General features: G+C 36.6%; 1 protein-coding gene across 2 annotated transcripts in view; it reads left to right on the top strand.

Annotated features, from left to right (window-relative positions):
* Positions 1-22,500, top strand: part of PNPLA8 (patatin like phospholipase domain containing 8) — a 39,899-nt gene extending 17,399 nt beyond the window's left edge. For both annotated transcript variants that reach the window (XM_059397072.1, XM_059397073.1), the window contains exons 5-10: positions 1,101-1,195; positions 2,727-2,898; positions 4,353-4,410; positions 6,497-6,691; positions 13,104-13,299; positions 20,687-22,500. In XM_059397072.1, coding sequence (XP_059253055.1) covers positions 1,101-1,195; positions 2,727-2,898; positions 4,353-4,410; positions 6,497-6,691; positions 13,104-13,299; positions 20,687-20,961 — 991 coding nt within the window. In that variant the 3' untranslated portion in view covers positions 20,962-22,500. The remainder of the gene's footprint in view (positions 1-1,100; positions 1,196-2,726; positions 2,899-4,352; positions 4,411-6,496; positions 6,692-13,103; positions 13,300-20,686) is intronic.
* The last annotated feature ends 4,188 nt before the right edge of the window (positions 22,501-26,688 follow it).

Raw genomic sequence — 26,688 nt, 5'->3', positions numbered from 1 at the left:
AAATATAAAGAAAAGCAAACCAAAAAATTATAGCTCACATTTACCAGATTTTTAATATTTTGACTTAATTCTTCAGATTTTTTTTTTCTTGCATGAGTATGTATGTGCATGTTTTATTTCTTTCTTATAAGATAATGGAGGTCACATTGTTAAGTATATTTATCTGGCATTATCTCTAATTCTTCATGTCTCACTTTGATTTCATAGTGTATCTCTTTGATAGTCCATCTCATCATCTTTTACTACCTCTCTTCAAAGCCACATTACTTCTTAAAATTTAAAAAAAAATCAGTGTTTTTGATTTCCTACTTTAATATTAGAGTATTTTCTGGTGATTTCCTTTTAGCAGTATCAAAGCACACTTTGACACTCTAGGTTGTATTTGGTGATGCCTAACTATAGCCAGGACCCTTCTGCCCCACATCTTGTATTGGGTTTAGACCATTTCATTGTTTCTGTATATTCTCCTAGCATTAAGAATTGTCCACACGTCACACACATCCTGAATTGGCATATACCTCCTGGCCTCTCTTCATTTTCCACATTCATCATTAAGCTCTTTTCTGCCTTTGGCTAGGATCCAAAAGTGAGCAAAGTCAGCTGCATAAAGTAATACTAATGGTGGGGCATTGTCTTGAAGTTGTTGAAAGTTTTAAAAGATGAATAATTAAAAGCTTGAAAGTTGAAAGTATGACTAGTGAAATGCAGAAAACAAAAATGTTTAGAAGCATAGGCAGCCAACTTACACTGCAGAGAGAAGAAACTAATACACAGTGTTCCAGAACTGGTGAGTGCAGGTTTTAAGCATTTTCCACAGTCTGGGGTGTTTAAAAGAATATCTTATGTTCTCATCTTTACAGTCATGTTCAGAGAGATACTAGTATAAATTAAAATTTGCTGTTGTGACACAGGTTTTATTCCATTATTTAGCTTCTGGCGTTTTGAAAGTGATCTTAAAAACAGGCCATTTTTACTGACATTAATTTATATTATCAGTTTCCCTGTTAGCATATAAGCTAGAAAAGCAACTTGTGGGTGTGTTTTATTCAAGACTTAATTTCCTTGAAACGGGAATTTTCATTTTTCCTTTTTTTCTGTAGGGGTGTGGTTGCCCTTCAGACACTGCGAAAATTGGTTGAACTTACTCAGAAGCCAGTTCATCAGCTCTTTGATTACATCTGTGGTGTGAGCACAGGTAATTATTGTTAAACAGAAGCCCTTTGTCCCTGCCGTGTACATTTAAAATGATGGTCATTCTCTGGAGTAATGGGTATTTTATGTTTTGTTGAAGAATAATCCTTTGATTGGCCTAATGAATTTTATAAAATGTTTGTAGTAATAAGTTACCATTCAGAGGTGGTGTGTGTTTGTTGTTCTGTTTTGTTTTGTTTTTGTGAGAGAGCTCAGGACTTGTGCAAGTAGGGGTTAGGGACAGAGAGACAATCTTAAGCAGGCTTCCTGCTCAACGTGGAGCCTGAGGCAAGGCTTCACCCTTTTGACCCTGAGTTCAGGACCTGAACCTCGCCAGGAATTGGACGCTTAATATTCTGAGCCACCCAGGTGCCCAGGAAATTGCTTCTTATATTATTTCTTACTTAATTTTTTAAAGCCATAATTTAAATCGGTAAATGTGAGAATCTGGGTGTTTAACATAATTTTTTTGAAGATTTTATTTATTTATTTGACAGAGAACACAAGCAGTGGGAATGGGAGAAAGAGAAGCAGGCTTCCCATTGAGCAGGGAGCCCGCTGCGGAACTCGATCCCAGGATGGTGGGATCATGACCCAAGGCAAAGGCAGACACTTAATAACTGTACCACCCAGGCACCCCATCTGCTTATCTTTATAGTAGCTCTACTTAAAAGGCAGTTAGTTTTTTGGCAAGCTATTTCTTGTGTTAATTAGGGATTTTCTGCAAATTGAAAAAATAATTTCTATTATAAATTAGTAATGCCGTTCAATTTATCTTAAAACCTAAGCTGTTTTCTTTTACTAGAATAAGACTAAGTATAATAAAATACATACAATATTTAAAATACATTACGGTAATGGGTTCCTGTTTTTCCTTTGTGGGAAATCTCAGAGTCAGCCCTGATGCTGTATAGATCTTTGCCCCACTCCCCCCATCGGCAAAGCTTTCTCCCCTACATTTCTCCTTAGTTCAGGGTTAGACCATTAAGGTACACTAGGTGGCAGTGTGTTCTACCAAGTGTAGCCAGGACATGAAATCAGCTGTTTAAAAGGCTGTCCCAGAGACCAAATTTCTTTAATTATTTTAGTTCCGCAGACTAACTCAAACGAGTAGTTATTTTAGTGAATTGGTAAGTTGTCAAATATACTGTATTCTGTGACTAAAACTAAGGAATTTATTAATATTAGAAATAACGTCTCTGACCATGGTATCTAAACTATGTGTTACTTAGTTTGATGTAAAAAAAAAAATCCTGTATCTTAAAAATTAATCCTGATCATCATTGGTTAACATTTATTTAGTTCTTATTGAGGCCAGTTAAAGCCCTTTACGTGTGTTCCCTTTATAAGAACATTATAAATTTTAGTTATTATCTTTATTTTAGAGATGAAAAAATTGGGCTTTTAGAGGTTACATAGTTGGCCCCCAGGTGGCACAGATCAAGAGCTAGAATTTTAACCAGGTCTGTGACTCAGAAAGTCTTATAAGTACTCTAATGTCGACACTGGTAAAAACCAAGCATTCCTTCTTTCAGGTGCTATATTAGCATTCATGTTGGGATTGTTTCATATGCCTTTGGATGAATGTGAGGAACTTTACCGAAAATTAGGATCTGATGTGTTTTCACAAAATGTCATTGTTGGAACAGTCAAAATGAGCTGGAGCCATGCTTTTTATGACAGTCAAACATGGGAAAATATTCTTAAGTAAGTTACTAGTTATTTTTTTTAATGTTTGATTCTATAAATAATATATGCATATTATTTGAAAAATGACAAAAAATTAGAAATAATATTAAATTATTGATCCCAGTAATTAGAGTTGACCATTGTTAATATTTTGGTATATAATTACAGTCATTATTTTTTTTTTAAGTTCATGTGTGAGATTTGCATGTAGAAATTGCAATTGCCTTTTTAAAAAATTGAGACCATATTATACATAGGTACCTGTTTTTACTTAATGTATTAGTCTCTTTCAGGTCATTAACAGATATTCTTCTAAAACATTAATGATTTTTAAACATTGTTTCCAGAATACTGTGAATACTCGCTTTCCAAAAATACATATCGAAATCTTTAAAATTACCCACAGTCTTATTCAGAGCTGTGGACTTTGCAATCGTATATTCTTCTAGTCTTTTTCTAGACATTTTCATACATACCTTCTTTAAAGATTTTGAAAGTATTTTACATTGATATTTATGAAATACAATAAAGGGTAGATCATTGCCTAATTTGTACATACTACTGGTATGTGAAATTCACTAATACTCTATTTGAGAATCATGAATATTGTTTGACAGAAAGTCACTGGAAACATGGTTATTTCTTATTGAGGCAAGTTGGTAAAAAAAACATAGTCCTTATATCCAGTACAGGGGAAAATACACATTTTTTTAAAGATTTTATTTATTTATTTGACAGAGATCACAAGTAGGCAGAGAAGCAGACAGAGAGAGAGAGGAGAAAGCAGGCTCCCCTCCTAGCAGAGAGCCTGATGTGGGACTTGATCCCAGGACCCTGAGATCATGACCTGAGCCGAAGGTAGAGGCTTAACCCACTGAGCCACGCAGGCACCCAAAGACACATACTTTTAAGTCAGGAAAAAAATCTGCTCTGGAACAAAACTCCCTTATAATGGAATTGTGGAAATTGCTGCCCAAGGACGAGATCTGTAATGTTGCAGTTAATTCAGAGCCCAGCGCAATGATTTAAAAAGCATTTTGTAGGAGTGACAATTGGCTCTGTGTTGTTAGAGCAAGTTTAAAGTCTAAATGTCCTGATGTGGTTTTTTTTATTACTCTGTTACTAGTCTACATACTTCTGTAGTTTTATCTCAACACAGCTCCTTTATCCCTCGGGAGGACCCTGAAAACAGTGGTGTATTCTGCCTCAGTGCCTTTCTTTACTCCTCAGATAGGGTTGAATGTGTTGCCTTGTCATCTTTTGGTGTCCTTCTCAAGCTGCACCTCAACTCTCTATTGCTTTATGTGCATTAATTTTACTATCAGGCACCTGGAGGAGATTTTTATATTTCTTTTTTGTCATTCATAGTACTTTGAACAAAATTTTGAGCAAACAGTATTTGAATATTGTATGTTCCCCAATGTTAGGAGACCGTCATTTTGATGTACTTTAATTTTCCTCCTTTAATAAAGGGATAGAATGGGATCCTCATTAATGATTGAAACAGCAAGAAATCCTACGTGTCCTAAGGTAAGTTTGGAGTCTTAAATATAATCCTAACTTGGAATTGAAGGTCAGGTGAAAGCACTTACTCTAGGAAATACACTTCTTAGGAACCTCTTTTAATAGAATCTATTGATTCCTTACTTTTTGGCCTATTTTATGAAGATGTAAGATGTGGTCATTTGACCTCTTCCTAAATCCAGTAAAAGTATAACTAAAGTTTAAGAACATGGAAGACTAGGACTAAAACTAAGGAAGAATTATTTTATCATAAGGTTAATCAAATCCAGTGACACAAGAAAAACTACAGCTTTTCTTCCCCCAGACATTTTTAAAAGAAATTTTATGTGCCTGTGAATATATTAGATTAACATAAAAGGAATCCCAATTTTAAAAATGTTAATGCCACTAGAATTTGTCTTATATGGCTTCTCTTTTTATATATTTTGTTTGAAACACAGTAATCAAGAGTACTGCTTGAGTTCTGTGTTCCTTAATTAATACTTGTTACTTGATTAAGGAATAACATTTACAGACTTCAGAATCCCCAGTACCTTGTATTTATTCTTGGATGATAAGCTGTAACCTTGAAAGATCAAATACGGCTCCTTTTACTTCTCTTTCACTCTTGCTTATTCAAATTTAATTAATTCGTTAGATATTAATTCTGAGCCCCATGTGTCAGCACTGTGCCAGGCACTCTGGAGACCTTAGTAAATGCAGACATGGAGTTTAGAGTACAGTAGGGCAAAGTAGGCATCTATCAGGTAATCACACAAACGAGATACAGTTTCGCTGAAATAAATACTATGGAGTATAAAAACAGTTCTCTGAAAGCATGTATTTATAGGGACAGGAGGGAAGGCTATTCTGAGGAAAGGAGGTTTGAGATCTCAGTGTGCAGGCCAAAAAGTAGGAGCAGTACTGGCAGAGGGAAGGACTGTGCGGGAGGAGGCAGGGAGAGGCACAGGAACTGAGAGCCCCAGGAGACCAGAGCCTGAGCATTCGAGGGCGAGGGCGGCGTGCAAAATGGGACTGAGGTGGCAGGTGAATCAGACCAGCAGGGCCTTGGAGGCCATGTTAATGAGATGCACACTTGAGAAAAGATCCCAGGATGTACTCTGTGGTGCTTGTTTGTTCCCCTGTATCTTGTATGTTTCTCAGTTGTGGGAGTGGCCAGCTTTAAATAAAAGACTAGATAAATTAGGTGTAAGGGAACTTTAGCCCCCTCAAAGAGTAATTCACTCGTTATGAGTGGGTTTATCATGTTTTCCACATAGTTCTTAATTCTGCCTGTCTATAGTCCAGTTTATAGAGAGACTCCCTGGATTTTGGTGTATGACCAGCTCTTACCATGGTGGCCTGTTGACACTCTGATCACTCACAGGATCTGGGGATATCTCCTTTGGTTTATTAAACAGCAAAGCTGACAAGCCCCTGGCAGGGCTCAACACAGAACCCCAGTAACTTTGGCCTCCTCCATACCTTTCAGCTTCTTTAAGTTTATGTTGCAGGTCATTAACCAGTATAGCACATTTTACATTAATTCAGCTGACATCGATAAAGTCTGAGACCCAATGTGGTCAATATTAGTTATTTTAATAAAAAATTACCCAGCAGCCAGTTATAAACTATGGTAAGAAAGCCTTGGAGTTTGTTTGTTGTTAGATTCAGTTACTAAAGGCATAATGTTTTCAAAGAGAACAGAAGCAAAGACTAATTTGTAAATGATACTAGGAAAATATATATTTATTCTTCTCTGAGTAGTTTGTATTCATTGCTACTACTCTTGTATTGATTATTACATAAAGATTTGCAAATGTATGTCTTCCTAATGTCTTTTTAAATGGCTACTCAAATCATGTAGTCAGTAATGTCTTCTATTATTGTTGTTGTCTTACTGTCTGTTTCTCAGAATTGTCTCAGTCCTTATATCTACTGTCCTGTAAAGAAATACCTAGTTAAATCTCATTCCCTTTACTTAACATCCTATTTATGTTACATTTATCCTGATGGGTAGCTGTAGATAGTTCACTCACACTACTAAACAATATTTAATTTTTTATAGATCCCAAATACTGCAATGGGTATTGTTCGCTTTTTACTTTACTAGGTAGCTGCAGTAAGTACCATAGTAAACAGAGGGATAACGCCAAAAGCTTTTGTGTTCAGAAACTATGGTCATTTTCCTGGAATCAACTCGCACTACTTGGGAGGCTGTCAGTATAAAATGTGGCAGGCCATTAGAGCCTCATCTGCTGCTCCAGGCTACTTTGCAGAGTATGCATTGGGAAATGATCTTCACCAGGTAAGATGACTATGACCTACCTTTTGAAAGTTTGTGATTAAAGAATCAGCAATCATTATATGTCACAGAGGGATCAACCGAGACTTTCTTCTTGTTTACATGTGGCAAAAGATGTCCCATAGAAAATGTTTTTATTTGTAGTTTTTCTTAAATTAACAAGCCCTCTGCAAAGATTATTTTTGTATTTTATATAATGTGATTCATATCTAACTATGATTTTATTGATGGAAAACATAGTAAGTAGGATTGGCTGTCCAAATGCAATAAAAATTAAAACACGGCCCTTGAAAACACAGAATGCAATCCCTTTGACAGTTGGGGTAGACATATTTTGAAGGAGATGATATAAGAAAATAATCACAGTAAACACTCATTAAGTTAGCTCTGTTCTGGGCACTTACATAGTCCTTTGTAATGCATTGTCTCATTTAATCATCACTGCTTACAAATCGGATAGAGTTATTCCCACTTTTACAAATGAGGTATTGGAGTCTTGAGAAAGGTTAAATAACTAGAATAGGATCATGGCTGCTAAGTGACAGGCTTGGGATGCTACCTATAATTATACTGCTTCTAAGTTTATGACTAAATGATATATAAAGTTGAATATTATTTCTGGCAGTTTATTCCTTTTTTTGTTATGTACACTTACTTATTTATCACAAAGTTTTTGTCGGTCAAGTTCTTCCCATTATGAAATGTTAACTCATAACTTTACAGTAAATGATAAAAAAGTCATTGAAGCTTTTGACCTGATATTCCAGAGTGTACATTTTTATAGATGCTTAATTTTTATAATGCTATCCCACTTAAAATCAGTCTCATTCAGTATAGCTATTAACCTTAACTGTCCTCTCTAGTCAGTGAGGTATTTGTGCTCTGTTTGGTATTTAAATATATGTTGAGAAGAAAACTATTTTGGCAAGGATTTTCAGATGTCATTCAAAAGCTCATACATAGATCTATATGAACTACATATCAATTATATACTTTACATGTGTCAGTATTGTAATAGCTAAAACACTTCTATTACTTTTATTTTCTCCTATATTTACAAGTATGTTAGACTTATTTTTACATATTATGGGCAGCTCTCCCATTTTTTCTATATTTCTAGAAGTAATATCATAATCTTTTTAATCATGAGATTAACCTAGGTTTCCTTTTGTCTTTGGAGTTAGTTCAGACCATTTCTTACTTTGTCAGATCAGTCATTGTTCAATTATGTAAGGCACTTCCCCTTCTCGCCTTTCTCTTCTTTCTTCCACCTACTCAAGACAGAAAGTGCTAGCTGTAGAGTTTTTCTGACCTAGATCTCAAGACTTACTGGTCAAATTAAAATTTTTATTTTAAAATGTACCTTGCTGTTTTTAACAAAAATTTCTGCATATTCTTACTCTTATTACCAGGATGTAAATGGAGAAATAATTTAGACAGTGTATTCAAAATAGTTAAAGATTTATAACACATTTTTGAGGTGGTTGTTGTGCTACAGAATTGCAGTTATGCCAAGTATTAATGAAAGTCTCAAATGATAAGTTACTGTATTTTAAGACCATATGCTCCCAGACTTCAAAAGAAGTTAGTAATTTCATTTGCTTTCTATTCTTTCTCTAAGTAGAAATAGTTCTAAAGTTTCATTCAATACATAATAACAAACCAAAGTAATTCTGTGGGGGTTTTTTCCATTTAATTTATACTAGTGATAATTTTTTTTCATGCTTAGCCATTTTTGTATTGATGACCATAATCTCTGAGTTTAGGTTTGAGCTACAGATTAAAATAATTTACTATATAAAGTTTATGTAAAAGAACATACTTTTATGTAAATCAGGGACTTCGGGAAGATTTGTGCATCTAATTAATACTCACATGACATCTAGATTCTAAGCAAACCTTATTTTTAAGAATATTTTTCTTACTGCATGTTCTCTTACAAACATGAAGAAGAAATAGGATATTTTTCTACTCACAAGACACTGTGAAAGATTGATTAGGATATTCTAACATGTGAATGATCTTGATTGCTTAAACAAAACAATATTCGAGTGAAATTCCTTTCCAGCCCTTCAGAAATTGTTAAGTTTAAAACTAAAATATGGTACTTACTTATTATAATCCTCTTAAGCTCTTTGAATAATTATATTGAGTTATTTTGAGACTGATTTTTAAAATCTCTTTTTAACTGTCATGTCTGACATATGTTTTAACGTGAGTTACTTCACATTCTTTTGGAACCATGTAGAGCATAAATTTAGACTAATACTCTGAGCAGTTATTGAAAGCAGTGCCATAATTAAGAGGTGTGAGAAGGTAGACGTGTAGATCTCATTTGCTTTTGCCTATAAAGAGAAGAACGTTATTACAGTATTTACCAGGTTTATTACATGTCCTAGAAAATTGTAAAGTGAGAAGAATTCTTTTTGAGTAGCTTTCCAAGTATTATTTCTTCCCCCCCTGCCCAAGTAGCATCATGTTTATCTTGAAATAGTATGTTTTACACAAAATTAATCCTTCTTTCTCTTTTTAATAGTTTCATTGATATATAATTGATATACCAAAAACTGGGCATATCTGATGAGTTTGGACATATGCATGTCCCTTCTCTCTGGTATTTTTTCATCTCCACCTCCAAAAGTAAATCATTCATTCTCTGCCTTTGGAGAAAGGGCCTGATAGATTAATTTGCACTAAAGGTTTTATTATGACAGATTCTCATCTATTATTTTTCCTAGGCCTTATTTACATTTTGAAAGGTTATATCCAGAAATCAGAAAACATTAACTTAAGAGGAATTATAATTCATATAAACGTTCCAGGTAAATAGTGTTTTCAGTAGAAAGAACCTGACTAGCACCTGGAAAATGATGCCTTTGCCAGGCCACAACTATTAATTTTTAGTATAGCTGGTCAAAAATGTAGTGACTGCTTGCTCAGTACCAGGCAGTGTTAACTGGGAGGAATATAAAGGTTTTAATAAGTGCCAGCTTATTTTTTGTGTTTCCTGGGTCCTATCCTCAAATAGCTAAAACTAGAAGAATATATAGAGTTATATAGTAAGATGATGAATTCAATAATATGGAGGCTCCTTTAAGGAGTTAAAAATAAAACAACTCTTTGACCCAGCAGTTGCACTACTAGGTATTTATCTAAAGGATACAAACAATGATCCAAAGTGGCACATTCATCCCAATATTTGTACCATCAGTGTCCAAAATACAGAAAGAGCCCAGAAGTCCATCAACAGGTGAATGGATAAAGAAAATGTATTGTGTTTATGTGCACACACACACACACACACACACACACACAGACACAGGATGGAATATTACTCAGCCATCAAAAAGAATGACTTCTTTCTTTTTAAAGATTTTATTTCTTTATTTGAGAGAGAGAAAGAAATCACAACTGGGCAGAGAGGCAGGCAGAGAGGGGAAGCAGACTCCCCACTGAGCAGAGAGCCTGATGTGGGCCTGGATCCCAGGACCCTGGGATCATGACCTGAGCTGAGAGTAGAGGCCTAATCCACTGAGCCACCCAGGCACCCCAGAAAGAATGACATCTTGCCATTTGCAACAACATGGATAGAATTAGAGGATATTATGCTAAGTCAAACAAATCGGAGAAAGACAGAGACCATATAATTTCACTCGATATGGAATTTAAGAAACAAAACAGATGAACATAGCGGGAAGGAAGGAAAAATAAAATAAGATAAAGACAAAACATAAGAGATTCCTAACTATAGAGAACAAACTGAGGGTTGATTAAGGGGAGATGGGCAGGGAATGGGCTAACTGGGTGATGGGTGTTAAGGAGGGCATTGGTGATTGGTGCTGAGTGTTGTATGAACTGATGAATCACTTAATTGTGCCCCTGAACTTAATACTATACAATATGTGAACTAACTTGAATTTAAATAAAATCTTGAAAAAATAAATTCAGTAATGAAAATATGCATAGGATTAAGAAGTAGTACAGAAGATGTGGCTTACTCTGTCAGGATTGGCTTTACAAAGACATTTCACACCAGTTGAGATCTAAAGAATGAACAGTTTGGTAGGACGGAAACAGGATTAGGATGATAAAAACATTTTGGCAATAAAGGCTATGGTTGTAAAACATTTTGAATGTAATTAATGCCACTGAATTGTGACCTTAAAAATGCTTTAAAGGACCGATTTTATGTTTTGTATATTTTACCATTATTAAAAAAAATTTTTTTAAGAAGTCATAACTGGGATGAGAGGATTAGGAGAAGTTCATGCTGTGCAAGAGATATTTTCTCTGGTAGGTACTCTATGATTTGAAATGATTAAATAAACATTAAAAGCAACCAAAAGTATCCAAATTTTAGGCTATTAAGTACACGTGTAATATACTGCTATTAAAACAGAATTCTGTGTATAACTCTGAGAGGTAAATAGCAAATTATTCAATCAGTTCATTTTTTAAGTCTGTTTTACTATAGTGTCTAGCAGTGGGCCTGGCAAAACCGAATACACACTAAGTAGATAGGAATATGAATGCCTGTATGAAGGGAACACCATGGCTGTACCATTACACTGATGACTTACTGATAGGAGAGGCCTGGACAGGAGTGGACTAAGTGGAAGGGAGCTCCAGGGACAGTGTGCCTCTCCACACACCAGAGTGAGCACCAAAAATCTTAACTTCCATACTTGATGGAAAACAATTGGGTTTAAGGAACAGGAATTTACTGCCATGGCTATTAAAACCATTGGAATCCTGACAGCTTCTTAACTTGGGAGTGATTTTACTATTCTCAATTCGTGGTAAACTTCTTTTGCCCTTATTTTTTCTTCCCTGTTTGACTTTGCTGATACTTCTTGATAGGCTTTTCTATAAAATAGTGTAGCAGTGTTCCATCTAAAATAGCAGGATGTCTGAATGTTACTATATAGAGTACAAGTATGGAATTTAAGATAACAAGGAGTTTTGGGTGCATGGCTGGCTCAGTTAGTGGAACATGGGATTCTGGGTTTGAGCCCTGCATTGGATGCAGAGATTACTTAAAAGTGAAATGTTAAAAAAAATTTAAGATGAAAGCTTTAAAAGTGGCAACTCTCTTGCTGAATTAGAAATTAAATGATACCTCTATTATGTGATGGGTATCATTCTAATGTCCTGTTAATTGAAAACAAAAGATAAAGTTGGAAGGATTAAATTAAAATTAAATTAGAAGCCTTTAGAAAATAATTATTACTACCTACATTCAAGGAATCCTAGAAGGGTTTTACATAGTTAAATAGTACAAATAGCCCATGTAAGACTTTAAACAGATACCTAAAGATAACAGAATTTAAAAATAGTTCCTTTCAACTGGTAAATGATAAACTGATACATCCAAGTAATTAAATATTACTCAGCAATAAAAAGTAGTGAATTACTGGGCTGTCCAATGACCTGGATGAATCTCAGAAGCATTATTCTAGGGGAAAGAAACCAAATTCAGAATACATACTGTATGATTCCATGTATCTTGATAACAAGAGCTAATGTGTGACCTTGGGGAGTAGATAGAAGAATGGTTTTTGAAGATGACTTGTCGGTGGCAAGGAAGCTCAGAGATTTGAATGGTATTATTGAATGGAACAGAAAGACAGTGGAATTTTGAATGACATGGGTTTAGCCTCTATTGGTTTTCTGAGGAGAGTGGGCCTGGTACCTCTGAAAACACTAAAAAACAGCCCATGCTCCACTGTGATCATTTCCAGCAGATATAGTCTCAGTCCGTCTGCTTCAAGCTCAGCGCACAAGGATAGCAGTCTCTAAAGCCGTAGTCACTGCCTGCTCTTCGGCCAGCCATTGAGTAGATGGCCATTTAAGTTTTTAATGGATGAACTTCCTTTAGGTTATATCTGCATTATAATGAATGCGATACTTTGAAATTGTATTGTTGATAAAGTTGCAGTTAAATTTGTTGAATTATCTGGTTATATTTGACTTGTGAATGAAGAGCTAGTTTTAATTGTTCGGTAGAACCACAGTTGTTCTGTTAGATTTTATATAGAATCTATAGTAACCACTAAGCAAGGATAATATCTTTTTAAAATAACTTTGTTCATTTTAGTAGTTTTGAGAAGAATATCCAATCAAAGAAGTTAAAATAATTTCCATAATAGGAAAAGAGATCTTAATGAGGTCAGTGATCTTTCACAGTACACTTTTTTTTTTCACAGTACACTTTTTTTAAGCTATAGTATATAAAAGAAATTCACTTTAAAGGAACTTCTTGTCTTCAAATCATTTTTTCAATTTACTACATTGTTAAGCTCTCCTTACGAGTACATTTCAGCCTGTTTAAAATACAATTTTTGCTTTCATATTTACAAAATAGAATTTTACTTTAAGAGTTCTGCACTATATTTTCTTGACTTATATTTTGCAGGATGGAGGTTTGCTTCTGAATAACCCTTCGGCACTAGCAATGCATGAGTGTAAGTGTCTTTGGCCCGACGTCCCGTTGGAGTGCATAGTGTCCCTGGGCACTGGACGTTATGAGAGTGATGTGAGGAACTCTGTGACATACACGAGCTTGAAGACCAAACTGTCTAATGTTATCAACAGTGCCACAGATACAGAAGGTCAGTCCGTCTATTTGCCACCTTAAAGCACTTTAACTTCCACAGTTCAGTGTTTGGTAGCTTATGTTGATGCTACCTACCAAAAAATATGTTAGGTCTGTCTAGGGGGCTCAGGAGGCAGAAGGGAGCAAATCTTTTGTTTTCATGTCTCCTCACTCATTTCTTCTAAGGGACCCAAGAACAGAGACTTCACTTCCTTCTATGTGCTAGTACTCCCGTGCCTCAGTGTACAGTTGGAGAAGTTTCTACAGCTGATTAGCATGAAGGTTCAGTTGGAGACTTAAAATATACATCAGATCTTGTCTTTACCCTGCTCAGAGCCTCTAGGCTTCCCATCACATGCAGAACAAAATCCAAAAGCCTCATTCACTGAAATTTAGTAGGCCCCTAGCCTTTGAATACATCTCCTCCCCCATTCCTCATATGTGTCCCCGCTACCAGGTGGCCCTCAGTCTGTTCAGAAGTCTCTTGCCTTGGGCGCTCTGCAGTTGCTGTGCCCACTCCATGTGAGGTATTCTTCCCTCAGATTCATACTTGATTCACTGCTTTTTCATTCAGGCCTCTGCTCAGATGTCACTTTCTCAGGAAGACCTTTCCTGATTCCTTTCTGTCCCCCTCACTATGTCATTCTACCCTCTTACCCTGCTTCTTCCTCTTTTTTTTTTTTTTTCTTTTTGACTTAGAGCATTTCTCTCATCACGTGGCTGTGTATCACACATTTGCTTGTTTCATTTCTTATTATCTCTCTATCCCACAAGAATGTAAGGTGGGAAGCTGTCCAGGCTGTGTTGACTGTGATGCCTGCACGTAGTACGCAGTCATTGAGTATTTATCCAATTTCTAGTTTTGGCCTTGAAGTCTAGAACTCCTTATTTTGTTACTTTATTTTTAAGTCTTATGTGAAATCTGTTACTCAGTTCTTAAAAAGAATTGTTACCACTTACCAACCCCTTGCTTCTGAATCTCATTCTTTTCATATCCTTGTGTTACTAGCCTAGTCTTTAGTCCACATGATAGTCTTAAACTCCCCACTGAGGACTTTTAATCTAGTAAGTGACAACCCAAAAGAAGCTTGTATACTGGATTTTTCACTATCTGAAATTTTGTTGTCAAGATCAACAAAATACTCTCTTTTTTCTTTCTTATTTTTCCATCACATTTTTATTTTACTAGATCACAACACAAATACATTTGATTTAAGCCTAGAATACTAAACTTCTGAATGTCTGCAGTAAAGTAAATGCCTGTGACATTATAAAACAGTTTTCTTAAAGATGATGTGACATTGATTCCTTGATACAAGTGGCATATTTTTATGTACATGCAAGTGAATAGTTAAAATTGAGTAGTGCTTCATCTGTGATTCAAAAAGAGGAAAAGAGGGCCACCTGGGTGGTTCAGTCAGTTAATCATTTGACTCCTGATTTCAGCTCAGGTCATGATCTCAGGGTTGTGATATCGAGCCCACCAAACATGGAGCCTGCTTTAAGATTCTCTCTCCATCTGCCTCTTCCCCAATTGTGCATGCTCGCTCGCTCTCTCAAAAAAAAATTGTAAAAGAAAATTTCTTACTGTTTTTCATTAAACTGTGGAATTAACACCATTGTTACCAGGAAGCATATTTCTAGGGGCAGCTGGGTGGCTCCCAATCAATTCTGGAGCCCTAGGATCGAGCGCTGCATCAGGCTCCCTGCTCAGCCAGGGAGTCTGCTGCTTCTTCTGCCCCTCACCCTGCTCATGCTTTCTCTCTCTCAAGTAAATAAATAAAATCTCAAAAGTTTTTTTGAAAAGCATATTTCTAGATCTGTATAATATTCTTTTTTTTAAGATTTTATTTATTTATTTGACAGGTAGAGATCACAAGTAGGCAGAGAGGCAGGCAGAGAGGGAGGGAGAGGAGGAAGCAGGCTCCCTGCTGAGCAGAGAGCCCGATGCAGGGCTCTATCCCAGGACCCTGGGATCATGACCCGAGCTGAAGGCAGAGGTCTTAACCCACTGAACCACCCAGGCACCCCTCTGTACAGTATTCTTATTTTAAACAATCTGCTGAGAAAAAGAAAGCTTTAATCAGCCAGTATCAAAATGCTTGTTTGTCTATCTGCTGCACATCATCTGATAGGCTAATTTAAAATTTTTCAAGAAACAAGTAATGCTGTTTCCATAACTTAACACCCTTCTTAATGAAGAACTTGAGTGAAATACATGCAATTGCTGATACTTGATGGTTGTTGACCCATAAAAACTGTAATTTTATTTAGCTCAATCTAATGCATTATTGGTTGCTAAATAAATGGTGAAGAGTTTGCAGATGATTAAGATTATGAATTAAGAGGAGGAATAAGAAAATGAAACTAGGTTATTGTAAACAGACTAGGGGCGCCTGGGTGACTCAGTAGGTTAAGCATCTGCCTTCAGCTCAGGTCATGATCCCGGGGTCCTAGGATCAAGCCCTGGGTTGGGCTCCCTGCTGAGCAGGGAGCCTTCTCCTTCTCCCTCTGCCTGCTGCTCCCCTTGCTTGTGCTTTCCCCCTCTTTTTCTCTGTCAAGTGTACAAAAATTTTCAAAACGAAACACCAAAGTAGACTTGATATAGGTCTTAAAGGATAATAGGGTTTAGAGATTTTAAAAGAGGGTTAAGACTGCCACTTCTGACCATGATAAAATAATAGGAGCATAACAAATAGCATGGAGGACATGGGGAGTTAGAGAGGAGAAGGGAGTTGAGGGAAATTGGAAGGGGAGGTGAACCATGAGAGACTATGGACTCTGAAACAATCTGAGGGTTTTGAAGGGGCGGGGGTTGGGAGGTTGGGGTACCAGGTGGTGGGTATTACAGAGGGCATGGATTGCATGGAGCACAGGGTGTGGTGCAAAAATAATGAATACTGTTATCCTGAAAATAAATAAAAAATAAATTAAAAATAAATAATAGAAGCCATATATCTCTCCCACCTGAAACCATTAGCAAACAACAGAACAGTGGCTTTCAGCCATTAGATGAGGTGCCATGGGTTCATGATCTTTGTGAGAAGGAAAATAAATGAAGTAATCCCTGCAGTTGCCCTGCTTGCTACCTGAATAAAAGGTTTCTAGGTGGTAGCAAAGAAGGGGTGGACCCAAAAAAGCGGATAGGATACAGAGTTGGAGTTCATGGAGGCCCAGGAAACTGGAATTTGTGGGCAAAATACTGCAGAGGAGGCAGCTTCACAGAGAGAGTGCTCCAAAGATATGCAGGGGAGTCCCCTGGAGTACTGATATGTACATGCGTGTGAGGAAGCTCCCCAACGCAGGGCCAAGAACCACCAGGAAGAATTAGGCACAACTCCTCTTGGAGCTCACCCAGGAGCCAAAGTAGCTCAGGTTTTTATCAAGTAGGTTACAAGGACCTGGCAATACACGAGATGTGCAGAGGAGTTCTCAAAAAGAGTATTGTCTCAGTGGTAGCATCAGATTAGTTCCAGAGTGAGGGCTGCTTAGGATCCACTCTCACACTGCTTAAAAGCAGCCCTCAAATAGATGGAATTGAATCCATTGTTAGAATAAAGTCAAGATTAAAAGGGATACAACAATCAGCACAGAAAAATAACAAAAATTCACAATGTTTGGTGTCCAGTACAAAATTACCAGGCATACAAAGAAGCAAGAAAAGACATCCTTCACCAGGAGAAAACCCAGTCAGTGGGAACAGACCTAGCTATGAAACAGATGATAGGCAATTAGCAAAGACATTACGGTAACTATTAAAAACATACTTTGCATGTTTACTGGGCTGGAGGAAGACTGGAATATGATAAGGAGAGAAATGAATGATACAAAGAGGCCCAAATCAAACTTCTAGAGGTGAAAAATACACTGTTTGAAATGAAAAATACAGCTGCTAAGATTAACAGCAGTTCTGCATAAAAACTTGCAGAAAATAGAAGAAGGGTAAATACATCCCAGGTCATTCTATCAGACCAATATTACCCTGACACCAGAACCAGAGGAGAAAAAAAAATTATAAAATGCATAAAAATACCAATTCCCTATTAGTCTCCCCATGCTGAAATCCTTAAAATATATTAATAAATTGAATTGAGCAATCTAAAAGGAGAACAGAGTATAACCAAGTAGGATTCATCCCAAGAATAAAGGATTGGTTTAACGTACTAAAAATTAATGAAATTTACGTGTTAATTTAAGACAAAAAATGAAAATTTTGTGACATAATAGACGAAGAAAAGACACCTGACAGATGGAAACTCATAGTAAGTTAGGAACAGAAGGGAACTTCCTTAGCCCAACAGAGGGCGTCTGTTCAAACAAACAAAACCCCTAGAGCTGGCATCATATTTGATGATGAAAGACCGAAAACTTTCTGTGTTAAGATCAGAAGCAGAGTAATATATGTCTCATCATTTCCAGTCAGCAGTTTACTGGAGATTGTTTCCAGTATATTCAGTATAGCAAGGCACTGAAAGGAAATAAAAGGAAGCTAGATTAGAAAGGAAGTAAATATTTATAGATAACACCAATGTCTATGTTGACAATCTGTTAAAAGGCTCCTAGAACTAACAAGTGAGTTCAGCAAAGTTGGAGAATATAGAGTCAGAAAACTCAATTGTATTTCTGAATACTAGCAGCTGGAAATTAAAATTAAATATATACAGAGATAAATATCATTTACAATAGCACAAGAATGTCAAACACTTGAAGGAATTAGGAATTACTTGTTTTAAACTATATGCAAGATCCAAACAGTAAAAACTGCAAAACATTCCTGGAAGAAATTAAAGAAGTTCTGAATAAATCAGTAGATACACCATGCTCATGAATTGGAAATCTAGTGGTGTTTTAGAGGCATATGGCGAGTTGACCTGTAGACACCATGCAGTTGCTGTAAAAATCCAGATAGCCTTTTTCTGGGGTAGAGATTTAACAAGATGACTGTAAAGTTTATATGGATATGCAAAGGACCTGTAAGAACCAAAACAATTTTGAAAAAGAACAATATTGGAGGTTTTACACTTTCTAATCTCGAGACTATAAAACTGCAGTAAGCGAAGGACTGTGGTATTTGCATAAAGATAGACATATAGATCAGTGCTGCATAATAGTACAGAAATTGATCCATACATGTAAGCTCAAAAGATTTTTGACAAGGTAACTGAGTGGGAAGGGATAGTCTTTCCAACCAATAGTACAGGGACAATGAGGTAACCATATTCAGAAAGTGAGCCTTGACTCTTCACACCATATACAAAAATTAATCTGAAATGGATCATAGACTTAAATAAAAGAGTTGAAACTGTTAAACTTCCAGAAGAGTACCCTGAGAAAATCTTAATGACTTGGGTTAGGTAAAGATTTTTTAGATAGAATACAAAAAGCATGAACCAAAAAAGAAAAAAATAGATAAATTAGACTTTACCAGGGTACAGATTTTGCTCTTCAGAAGACAGTCTTAGTCCATCAACAGATGAATGGATAAAGAAGATGGATGTGGTATATATACACAATGGAATACTATGCATCCATCAAAAGAAATGAAATTTGCCATTTGCAATGACATGGAACTAGAGGGTATTATGCTTAGCGAAATAAGTCAAATCAGAGAAAGACAACTATCATGATCTCCCTGATATGAGGAACTGGAGATGCAACCTAGGGGGGTTAGGGGGTAGGAGAAGAATAAATGAAAGAAGGTGGGATTGGGAGGGAGACAAACCATAAAAGACTCAATCTCAAAAAACAGACTGAGGGTGGCTGGGGGGATATGGACATTGGGAAGGGTATGTGCTATGGTGAGTGCTATGAAATGTGTAAACCTGGTGATTCACAGACTGTACCCCTGGGGATAAAAATACATTATATGTTTATTTAAAAAAATAAATAAATTTAATTTAAAAAAAAAAAAAGACATTGAAATGAAAAGCTATAGGCCGAAATAAAATACTAGCAAAACGTATCTGATCTATTACCAGAACCAAGTATATAAGCAGATTCAAACCACATAGAGAATGCCCACAATATTTATATAAGAATTACATAAATTCAGGGGCGCCTGGGTGGCTCAGTGGGTTAAGGCCTTTGCCTTCGGCTCAGGTCATGATCCTGGGGTCCTGGGGTCGAGCCCTGCATCAGGCTTTGTGCTCCGCAGGGAGCCTGCTTCCCCCTCCCTCTCTCTGCCTGCCTCTCTGCCTTCTTGTGATCTCTGTCAAATAAATAAAATCTTTAAATAAATAAATAAATTCACTAAAAAAATGGACAAAATAATTTGAACATACACTTCATTGAAGAAGATATGCAGATGACTAAAAGGTACATAAAAGACTTCACACCATTAATCGTTAGACATGAAAAGTAAAACTACAAGGTAAAAAGTAAAACTACACATCCTCTAGAATGGCTAAAATTAAGGCTGACAATACCAAGTTTTGACAAAGATGTAGAACAGTGGGACTCTGATGTATTAACGGTTGGAATGCAGAATGGTATGGCCATCTGGAAAATAATGTTGCAGTTCTTCAGAAGATTAACATATAACACTGTGTGCCAGCTATACTTCAGTTAAAAAAGAAAAAAGATAAACATGCTTTTACCATATGACCCAGCAGTCTCATTGCAAAGTATTCCCTCAAGAGAAGTGGAATGTGTTATCCACAGGAAGACTTCATGTAAATGCTTACAGCAGAATTATTCCTACGAGCTAAAAACTGAAGAGAACCAGAACAGGAAAGAACAAATTGTGATGTATCTGTGCAGTGGAATTCTACCCACCAATTAAAAGGGAAGGAGCTGTTGATACATACTGTGACAGGGGTGAATTTCAAAAGAATATTGCTAAGTAAAAGAAGCTAGTCCCAGAAGAGCTAGCTATATACTTCTGATTCTTTTACATGAAATTCTAGAAAAGGCAAAGAGTAAGAAGAGGAAGAAGTACAAAAGGCATGAAGGAACTTTTTTGGGGTGATAGAAATGTTCTGTCATAACTGGTGTGATTACACAAAGATACACGTTTCTCAGAACTTCTCAAATCATACACTTAAGATTGATGAATTTTGTATGCAAATTATACCTCAGTAAAGATGATACCAAAAAATCATAAAACAGTAAAAGGAAACTTGTAAAGGCATTTCTGCAGTGGCTAACAGTATGACCAAAAACAGAAAAGAGAACAGAGGAGCTAGTAATCTAATTAGCAGAGTTATATGAATGATCTTGGGAGATGAATTTCATTTTATAGTCATTAGTATGGAATCTTTGGACCGACTGTGAATTGGCTGGCATGATGAAATAAAGCTTTGTAATTTGCCCTCAAAGAAGATAGTTTTAAATAAGGATAAAATTAGATCATTGCAGAATAAATCAATTTTCTTATCTACCCTGTTCTCTCTTTGTTTCAACAGAAGTTCATGTAATGCTTGATGGTCTGTTACCTCCTGACACTTATTTTAGATTTAATCCTGTAATGTGTGAAAACATACCTCTGGATGAAAGCCGAAATGAAAAGCTCAATCAGCTGCAGCTGGAAGGGTTGAAGTACATAGAAAGAAATGAAGAAAAAATGAAAAAACTTGCAAAAATACTAACTCAAGAAAAAACAACTCTGCAGAAAATTAATGATTGGATAAAACTAAAAACTGACATGTATGAAGGCCTTCCGTTCTTTTCAAAATTGTGATGAGGGTATGTATATATTTTCATAAGCGAGGGCCTGATCGGAAGATCAGTGAGTTCCGTAAGGAATTGGTGGGATTCAGCTTGAGTTTACTTAGAAATACTAGCGAATCCTGGCAAAGTATGTGCTTGGACCAGCTTGCATGGTACAGAGGGCATGCTGGGTTTCAGAATTCATACGGGAATTAGGTTTTTATGATGTGAATAACAGTGCTCTAGGAGTCTTTATTATTGTGCTAGTTGGTTTTAGTAAATACTGCTGTTCTATTGTTTGATATTTGAGAATTTATTAATATATGTGCCAAACAAGAACTATCATCGTCCTATACTTGGTATTTTTGCTTCAGTCACCATAATCATGTGGAATATATTTGATACTGATTTACTGTCATGGGGAAAATCTAATTTCTTCTTAAATTTCCATCACTTAAATTTTCACAAGGTATAGTCTAGGATCCAAATGTTGACTTTTACTGGATTATCATATAAACAGATACATAAAAATAAATTTTCTGTGTCAGAGGGCTTTTACATTTGAAATACGAAAGAATCAGATGAAGTTCTGTTCAAAATACATTTATTTCAGTCAACATCATTTGGTTCACAAAGATAGGTGAACCAAAAAGTGGTTCAGTCAACCACTTTTCCCTCTGAAGTTTCAAGATAATGCTGGGTGTTAACTTTTCTAGCTCTAGTGTATCATTCACTGTTAAAAAATTAATTATTTGAATTTACTGAAAAGATATCTCTATCATTAACAAAAATAAACTATTGAAATAATACACTGTTAAAAGGCTAATGTCGTTTTTAAAAATTTTTTTACTCTTCATACAAAATATAGCTTCCTATCTCATAAGCATTTGAATATACCTGCCAACAGTGTGCTTAGAAAAATAAGTTTGTTTCATCTGATTAACTTCTTTAACCAGTTTGGATTTCATGGAGGTTGTATATATGCCAACCCAAATCATTGTTTATGCCAACCACATCCGTCTTGCTTTGTTACTTATCTGCTATGTAAGTCCTTAACATCACGTATAGATTTGTCAAGGAAAATGAGAAAAGATGAATGCCTTTTGTTTTGTACATACCAGCTAAAGCTAAACCCCACTGCTGAATGATTCCATTGCTTCTTCAGAATGTGAATTCATAGAGGCTGTGAGGCATGGTTCAGAGCGCTGGGGGGAGCTGAGAGTCTGGATGCTAATCTGACCTCTGATGCAAAGTCCTCTATGTGACCAAGAGGAGAGCGACAGCATCTCTGGGCTTTGGGTATTTCGTTTATAAAATGAGAAAAGCTAGCTTGAAAATTTTATTTACCTTTTTATGGCAATCCAAGTTCTGCCGATGTACAAGCACAAGATGGGAAGAGATGTGAAAATGAGTGTTCAGTCTACCAGTGTTAAACTGGTAGAATAGTAGAATATCTGCTCTTTTCAAAGAAGCAAAGAGGAAAAATCGTCTGTTTCAGAAATGTAGTAAATTCTCCCAACTCATCAGTTAACATAAAAAAATGGAATAAAAATTGTTTTGATGCTCAGGCCTTGCGGAGTGTCTGAAAATTCTTATTTCTGTGATAAAGGGTATGCTGGCCATGTTTCAGTTCTCTTCTCGCTGCAGATAGTATTCTTTATTAAAAATAGTACCTCCAATAGAGTTGTCCCTAGAGGCATATGGGCTACATGGGATTTCCCCTGGAGCAGGGAGAAAACACGGCCTGGGCTAAAATTACCCTATGAGCCTTTTCTCCTCCCACACACGTTTTACCCAAGAGAAAGGAGATGTCAGAGGAATCTTCTGAGAGGAAAGAAAGTCACAAAAAGCATGCAGTCGTGAGGGGAGGAAGGGACATCAGTGATGGGGTAGATGGGTTCCCTCGGAGCTTCCCTGTCGGCTGCTACCAACAGTTGCCTCCGCTTTCCCCTTCTAGGGAGCGGCTGATTACTGAAGCAGCCAGGATCCCAAAAGTTCGAGAGTTCGTTGGAAGCTCAAAGTTTTTACTAAACCTGCTGTGCTCTAGAAATAATTCTAGGCACAGTGTTGAATATTTCACAAGTGTCAGTGCTAATAAGGTAACTAAAAGTAATGTGACTAAAAATACAGGTCTGTAAACTTCAAATGACATGGTTTTGACATAATGGAAGTAAATATGAAAATACCAGTGGTTTCTAAAGACACTGTCAAATAGTCCACAAATACTGTATATATGCAACTAGAACCGCCTGTAAGAAAAGTACAAATAATTGGCGGTCAGAATGAGTACCCAGAAGTATTTTGCTTGTGATAAACTATTTCAAGCACAATAAAAGTAGTGTGTATTTCACATATCGGCACCTATCATAAGGTCAGTCTTCCCTAACGTTCTACCGCGAAGTTAACTCTCTGTCCTTGTTCTCGCTTGGCTGATCATTTCCTTCTGTTCTGAACAGTGCAGAATTGACAAGTATACTCTGGCCACTGCTGCTCTCCGAAAGCACATGGCATGGCGCTTGAGTATGGCCCCATGTCCCCGTCCCTGTTGCATCAGCTCGCTCCACTGTCCAACAGAAGGGGAACCCAGAGCACCCAGCTCAGTGGTGTACCAGTGTTCAGTTATTCTTGTCCCCATTTGTACTTGAACCTCATTATCTGAAGAACTGTGTAATTCATCTGGAATAATCCTCATTTTATAATGAAACCCATACTTTCCACGCTCCCAGAGCAAAGTGGATTTCTTTCCAGAACAGAAGCAAAGAACACTTCTGAAAGACGAGTGCTTGATACGAAGTAGGTTATGGATTCTTCATTGCATTCTTTTTAAAGTAGGGTAAGTTCTTTTATGAGAGAAAATTCTTGAAGATAGATAAATGGCCTCTTCAGATTCCTTCAAACCCTATAATTCTGTGGTAGTTTATAAAAATAAACTGGTCAAATAAGATAAACGAAACAAGAAGTTAGGGTATTTTTTCTTCTTTGTTCATTGTATAAGATTTAACTGATGTCTTTAGCAAACGGTTTATGCTTTTTTTTTTTTTTAAAGATTTTTTTTATTTATCAGGGGGGGGGGGGGGGAGAGAGTGAGCACAGGCAGATAGAATGGCAGGCAGAGGCAGAGGGAGAAGCAGGCTCCCGGCTGAGCAAGGAGCCCAATGTGGGACTCGATCCCAGGACGCTGGGATCATGACCTGAGCCGAAGGCAGCTGCTTAACCAACTGAGCCACCCAGGCATCCCCGGTTTATGCTTCTTGATAAACTTTTATATTTAAAACAGCTAGTTTTCATTCATGCCAATAGATATTTTTTCCTTTGTAACCATTTTATTTATTTAAAATATGTTAATATGTGCCTTGAAAATGGATTTTTTTTTAAGTTTTTTTTTTTTAATTTCTTTAACACAGAGCGAGAGATCACAAGTAAGCAGAGAGACAGGCAGAGAGGGGGAAGCAGGCTCCCCACTGAGCAGAGAGCCCGATGTGGGGCTCGATCCCAGGACCCTGAGATCATGACATGAGCAGAAGGCAGAGGCTTAACCCACTGAGCCACCCAGGCGCCCCTGGATTTATTTTTTAAAATCCAACTGAAGCACCAACATTTATCTAGTATCAATAATTTTATTACAACTAACTTTGACAAAGTTGATTTAATTGTGGTTCTGTTTTTACATTTAGGGAAATTTCAAAGCTCTGGAATTAGAGAAACCTAGATGTGTTTTTGTTCAGTATTTTCACACCTATAGAGGAAACTTAAATACTGAATATTCTATGATTGCTAATAGCTAATATCTAGGAGTTACATGGCAACCATTACAATGAAAGCTCTATGTTCATCATCTCAGTAGGCTTCATTCTATGCCTGTGAATCCTTATACTATCCTTGTACTACTAGTATTACTGTTTTCCACCTAAGAAAATCAAGGCAGTTAGAAAGTTAAATAATAACAAAATAAAAAAATTATAAATATTTTTAAGTTCCTCTTTCTACTCTCCCAGTTATCCAGGGACATAAGTTACTCATTATACAGACATATATTGACGGCCATCTTTATTCCACAATGGACTTTGCCCTTTACATCACCCACATTTGAAGATCCAATTCTTATTTTACTTGATTGTCTCTTTTCCCTTTATTTCTTACAGTGTGCTGAAGTATAAATTTCATACCAGAAGTCACCCATTGTAACTGTACAACCCAATAATTTTTAGTAGGTTTATACTAATTATGTAACCATCACCATAATCCAATTCTAGGGCAGTTCCATCATCCCCTCCCCCCACCGAAAGTTTCCTCATGCTTGTTTATAGGCATTCCCTGCTTCCGTCCCCAGCCCCAGACAACCACTGATCTGCCAGTCGAGAGTTACCATTTCTACGTATTACATACACCTGGAATCGAGCCCCAGTAATCTTTTGACTCTGGCTTCTCTCACTTCTCATGTTTTTGAGATTTGTCCAGGTTGTGGCACGTGTCAGTAGTTGGTGTAATTGCTGCTGCTGCATGGTAAGTGTGTTTAACTTCTCAGGAAACAGCCAAGCAGTTCTCCAGAGTGTCTGGACCACTTTACATCCGCCATCAGTGCTGCAGGAGAGTTCAGTTTTTCTACACGTTTACCAGACCTGGGTGTTGTCTGTCTGTCTGATGACCACCATCCTAGGGGATTGGTGGTGCTATTCCACGGTGGTTTTAATGTGCAGTCTTCTAATGACTGTGGATGGTGATCATCTTACAGGTGCCTACAAGCTATTTGAAGATCTTTGGTTAAAATGTTCAAATCTTTTGCCCATTTTTGGTTTGATTGGTTTGTCGCCTCTTAGGGAATTGTAAGAATACTCTGTGTGTGTGTGTGTGTGTGTGTGTGTGTAGGGACATCCAGTTGTCCCAACATCATTTTTTGGAAAAAAAAAAAAAATCCCCTCACCACTGAATTGCATCTGTACTTTTGTCAGAAATCCATTGTCTTACATTCGTGAGTCTGCCTCTGGACTCCACGCTGTTCCATTAATCTGTGTGCTGTTCCTGTACCAGTACCTCACAGTTCTTATTACCATGGACATATAATAAGTTTGAAGGCAGAGTATAACTCTAACAATTTGTTCTTTTTGAAAATTATTTTGGCATTTTTGGTTCCTTTGCATTTCCTTATAAATTTTACAGTCAGCTTGTTTATACACACACACACACACACACACACAAGAATGTGATAGGGACTACATTGACTATATAAAGTTGAGAGAACTGACATTTTACTATGGAGTCTGAGTGGTATCGGTCCTTTAAGGCATATGATGAACATGGACTCTCCGTTTATTTGGATATTCAAAACACTTGTTCTCAGCAATGTTTTACAGTTTTCAGTATACAAATCTTGCACTCCTTTTGTTAAATTTATTTCTAAGTATTTTATTCATTTTGATGCAATTGTGAATGGAACTGATTTTCCTTTTTAACTTCACTTTCTAATTGGTCCTAGTATATAGAAATAAATACATAGAGTGATTGCAATTCTGATAACATGATTTTCCAGTTTTGAATTATCAAACTAGTAATGTCACAATGACCTTGCCCATGAAATATGGACAGGGTGTGGTAAATTGTGAAAAATAATTGCAATATTAATGGTCTTACTGGTAATGCTTGATTGTGATAGTTCTGGGTTATTATCTTCAGTGAGCACCTATTTTAAAATGTCTAATATTAATTGTGCAACAACATGTATATGGATTAAATATCACACATTATTACTGTATTATTTTTG

This window comes from Mustela nigripes, chromosome 4 (assembly GCF_022355385.1).
Source record: "Mustela nigripes isolate SB6536 chromosome 4, MUSNIG.SB6536, whole genome shotgun sequence".
NCBI classification, from domain to species: Eukaryota; Metazoa; Chordata; class Mammalia; order Carnivora; family Mustelidae; genus Mustela; species Mustela nigripes.
This window is presented reverse-complemented; position numbering and strand designations above follow the sequence as displayed.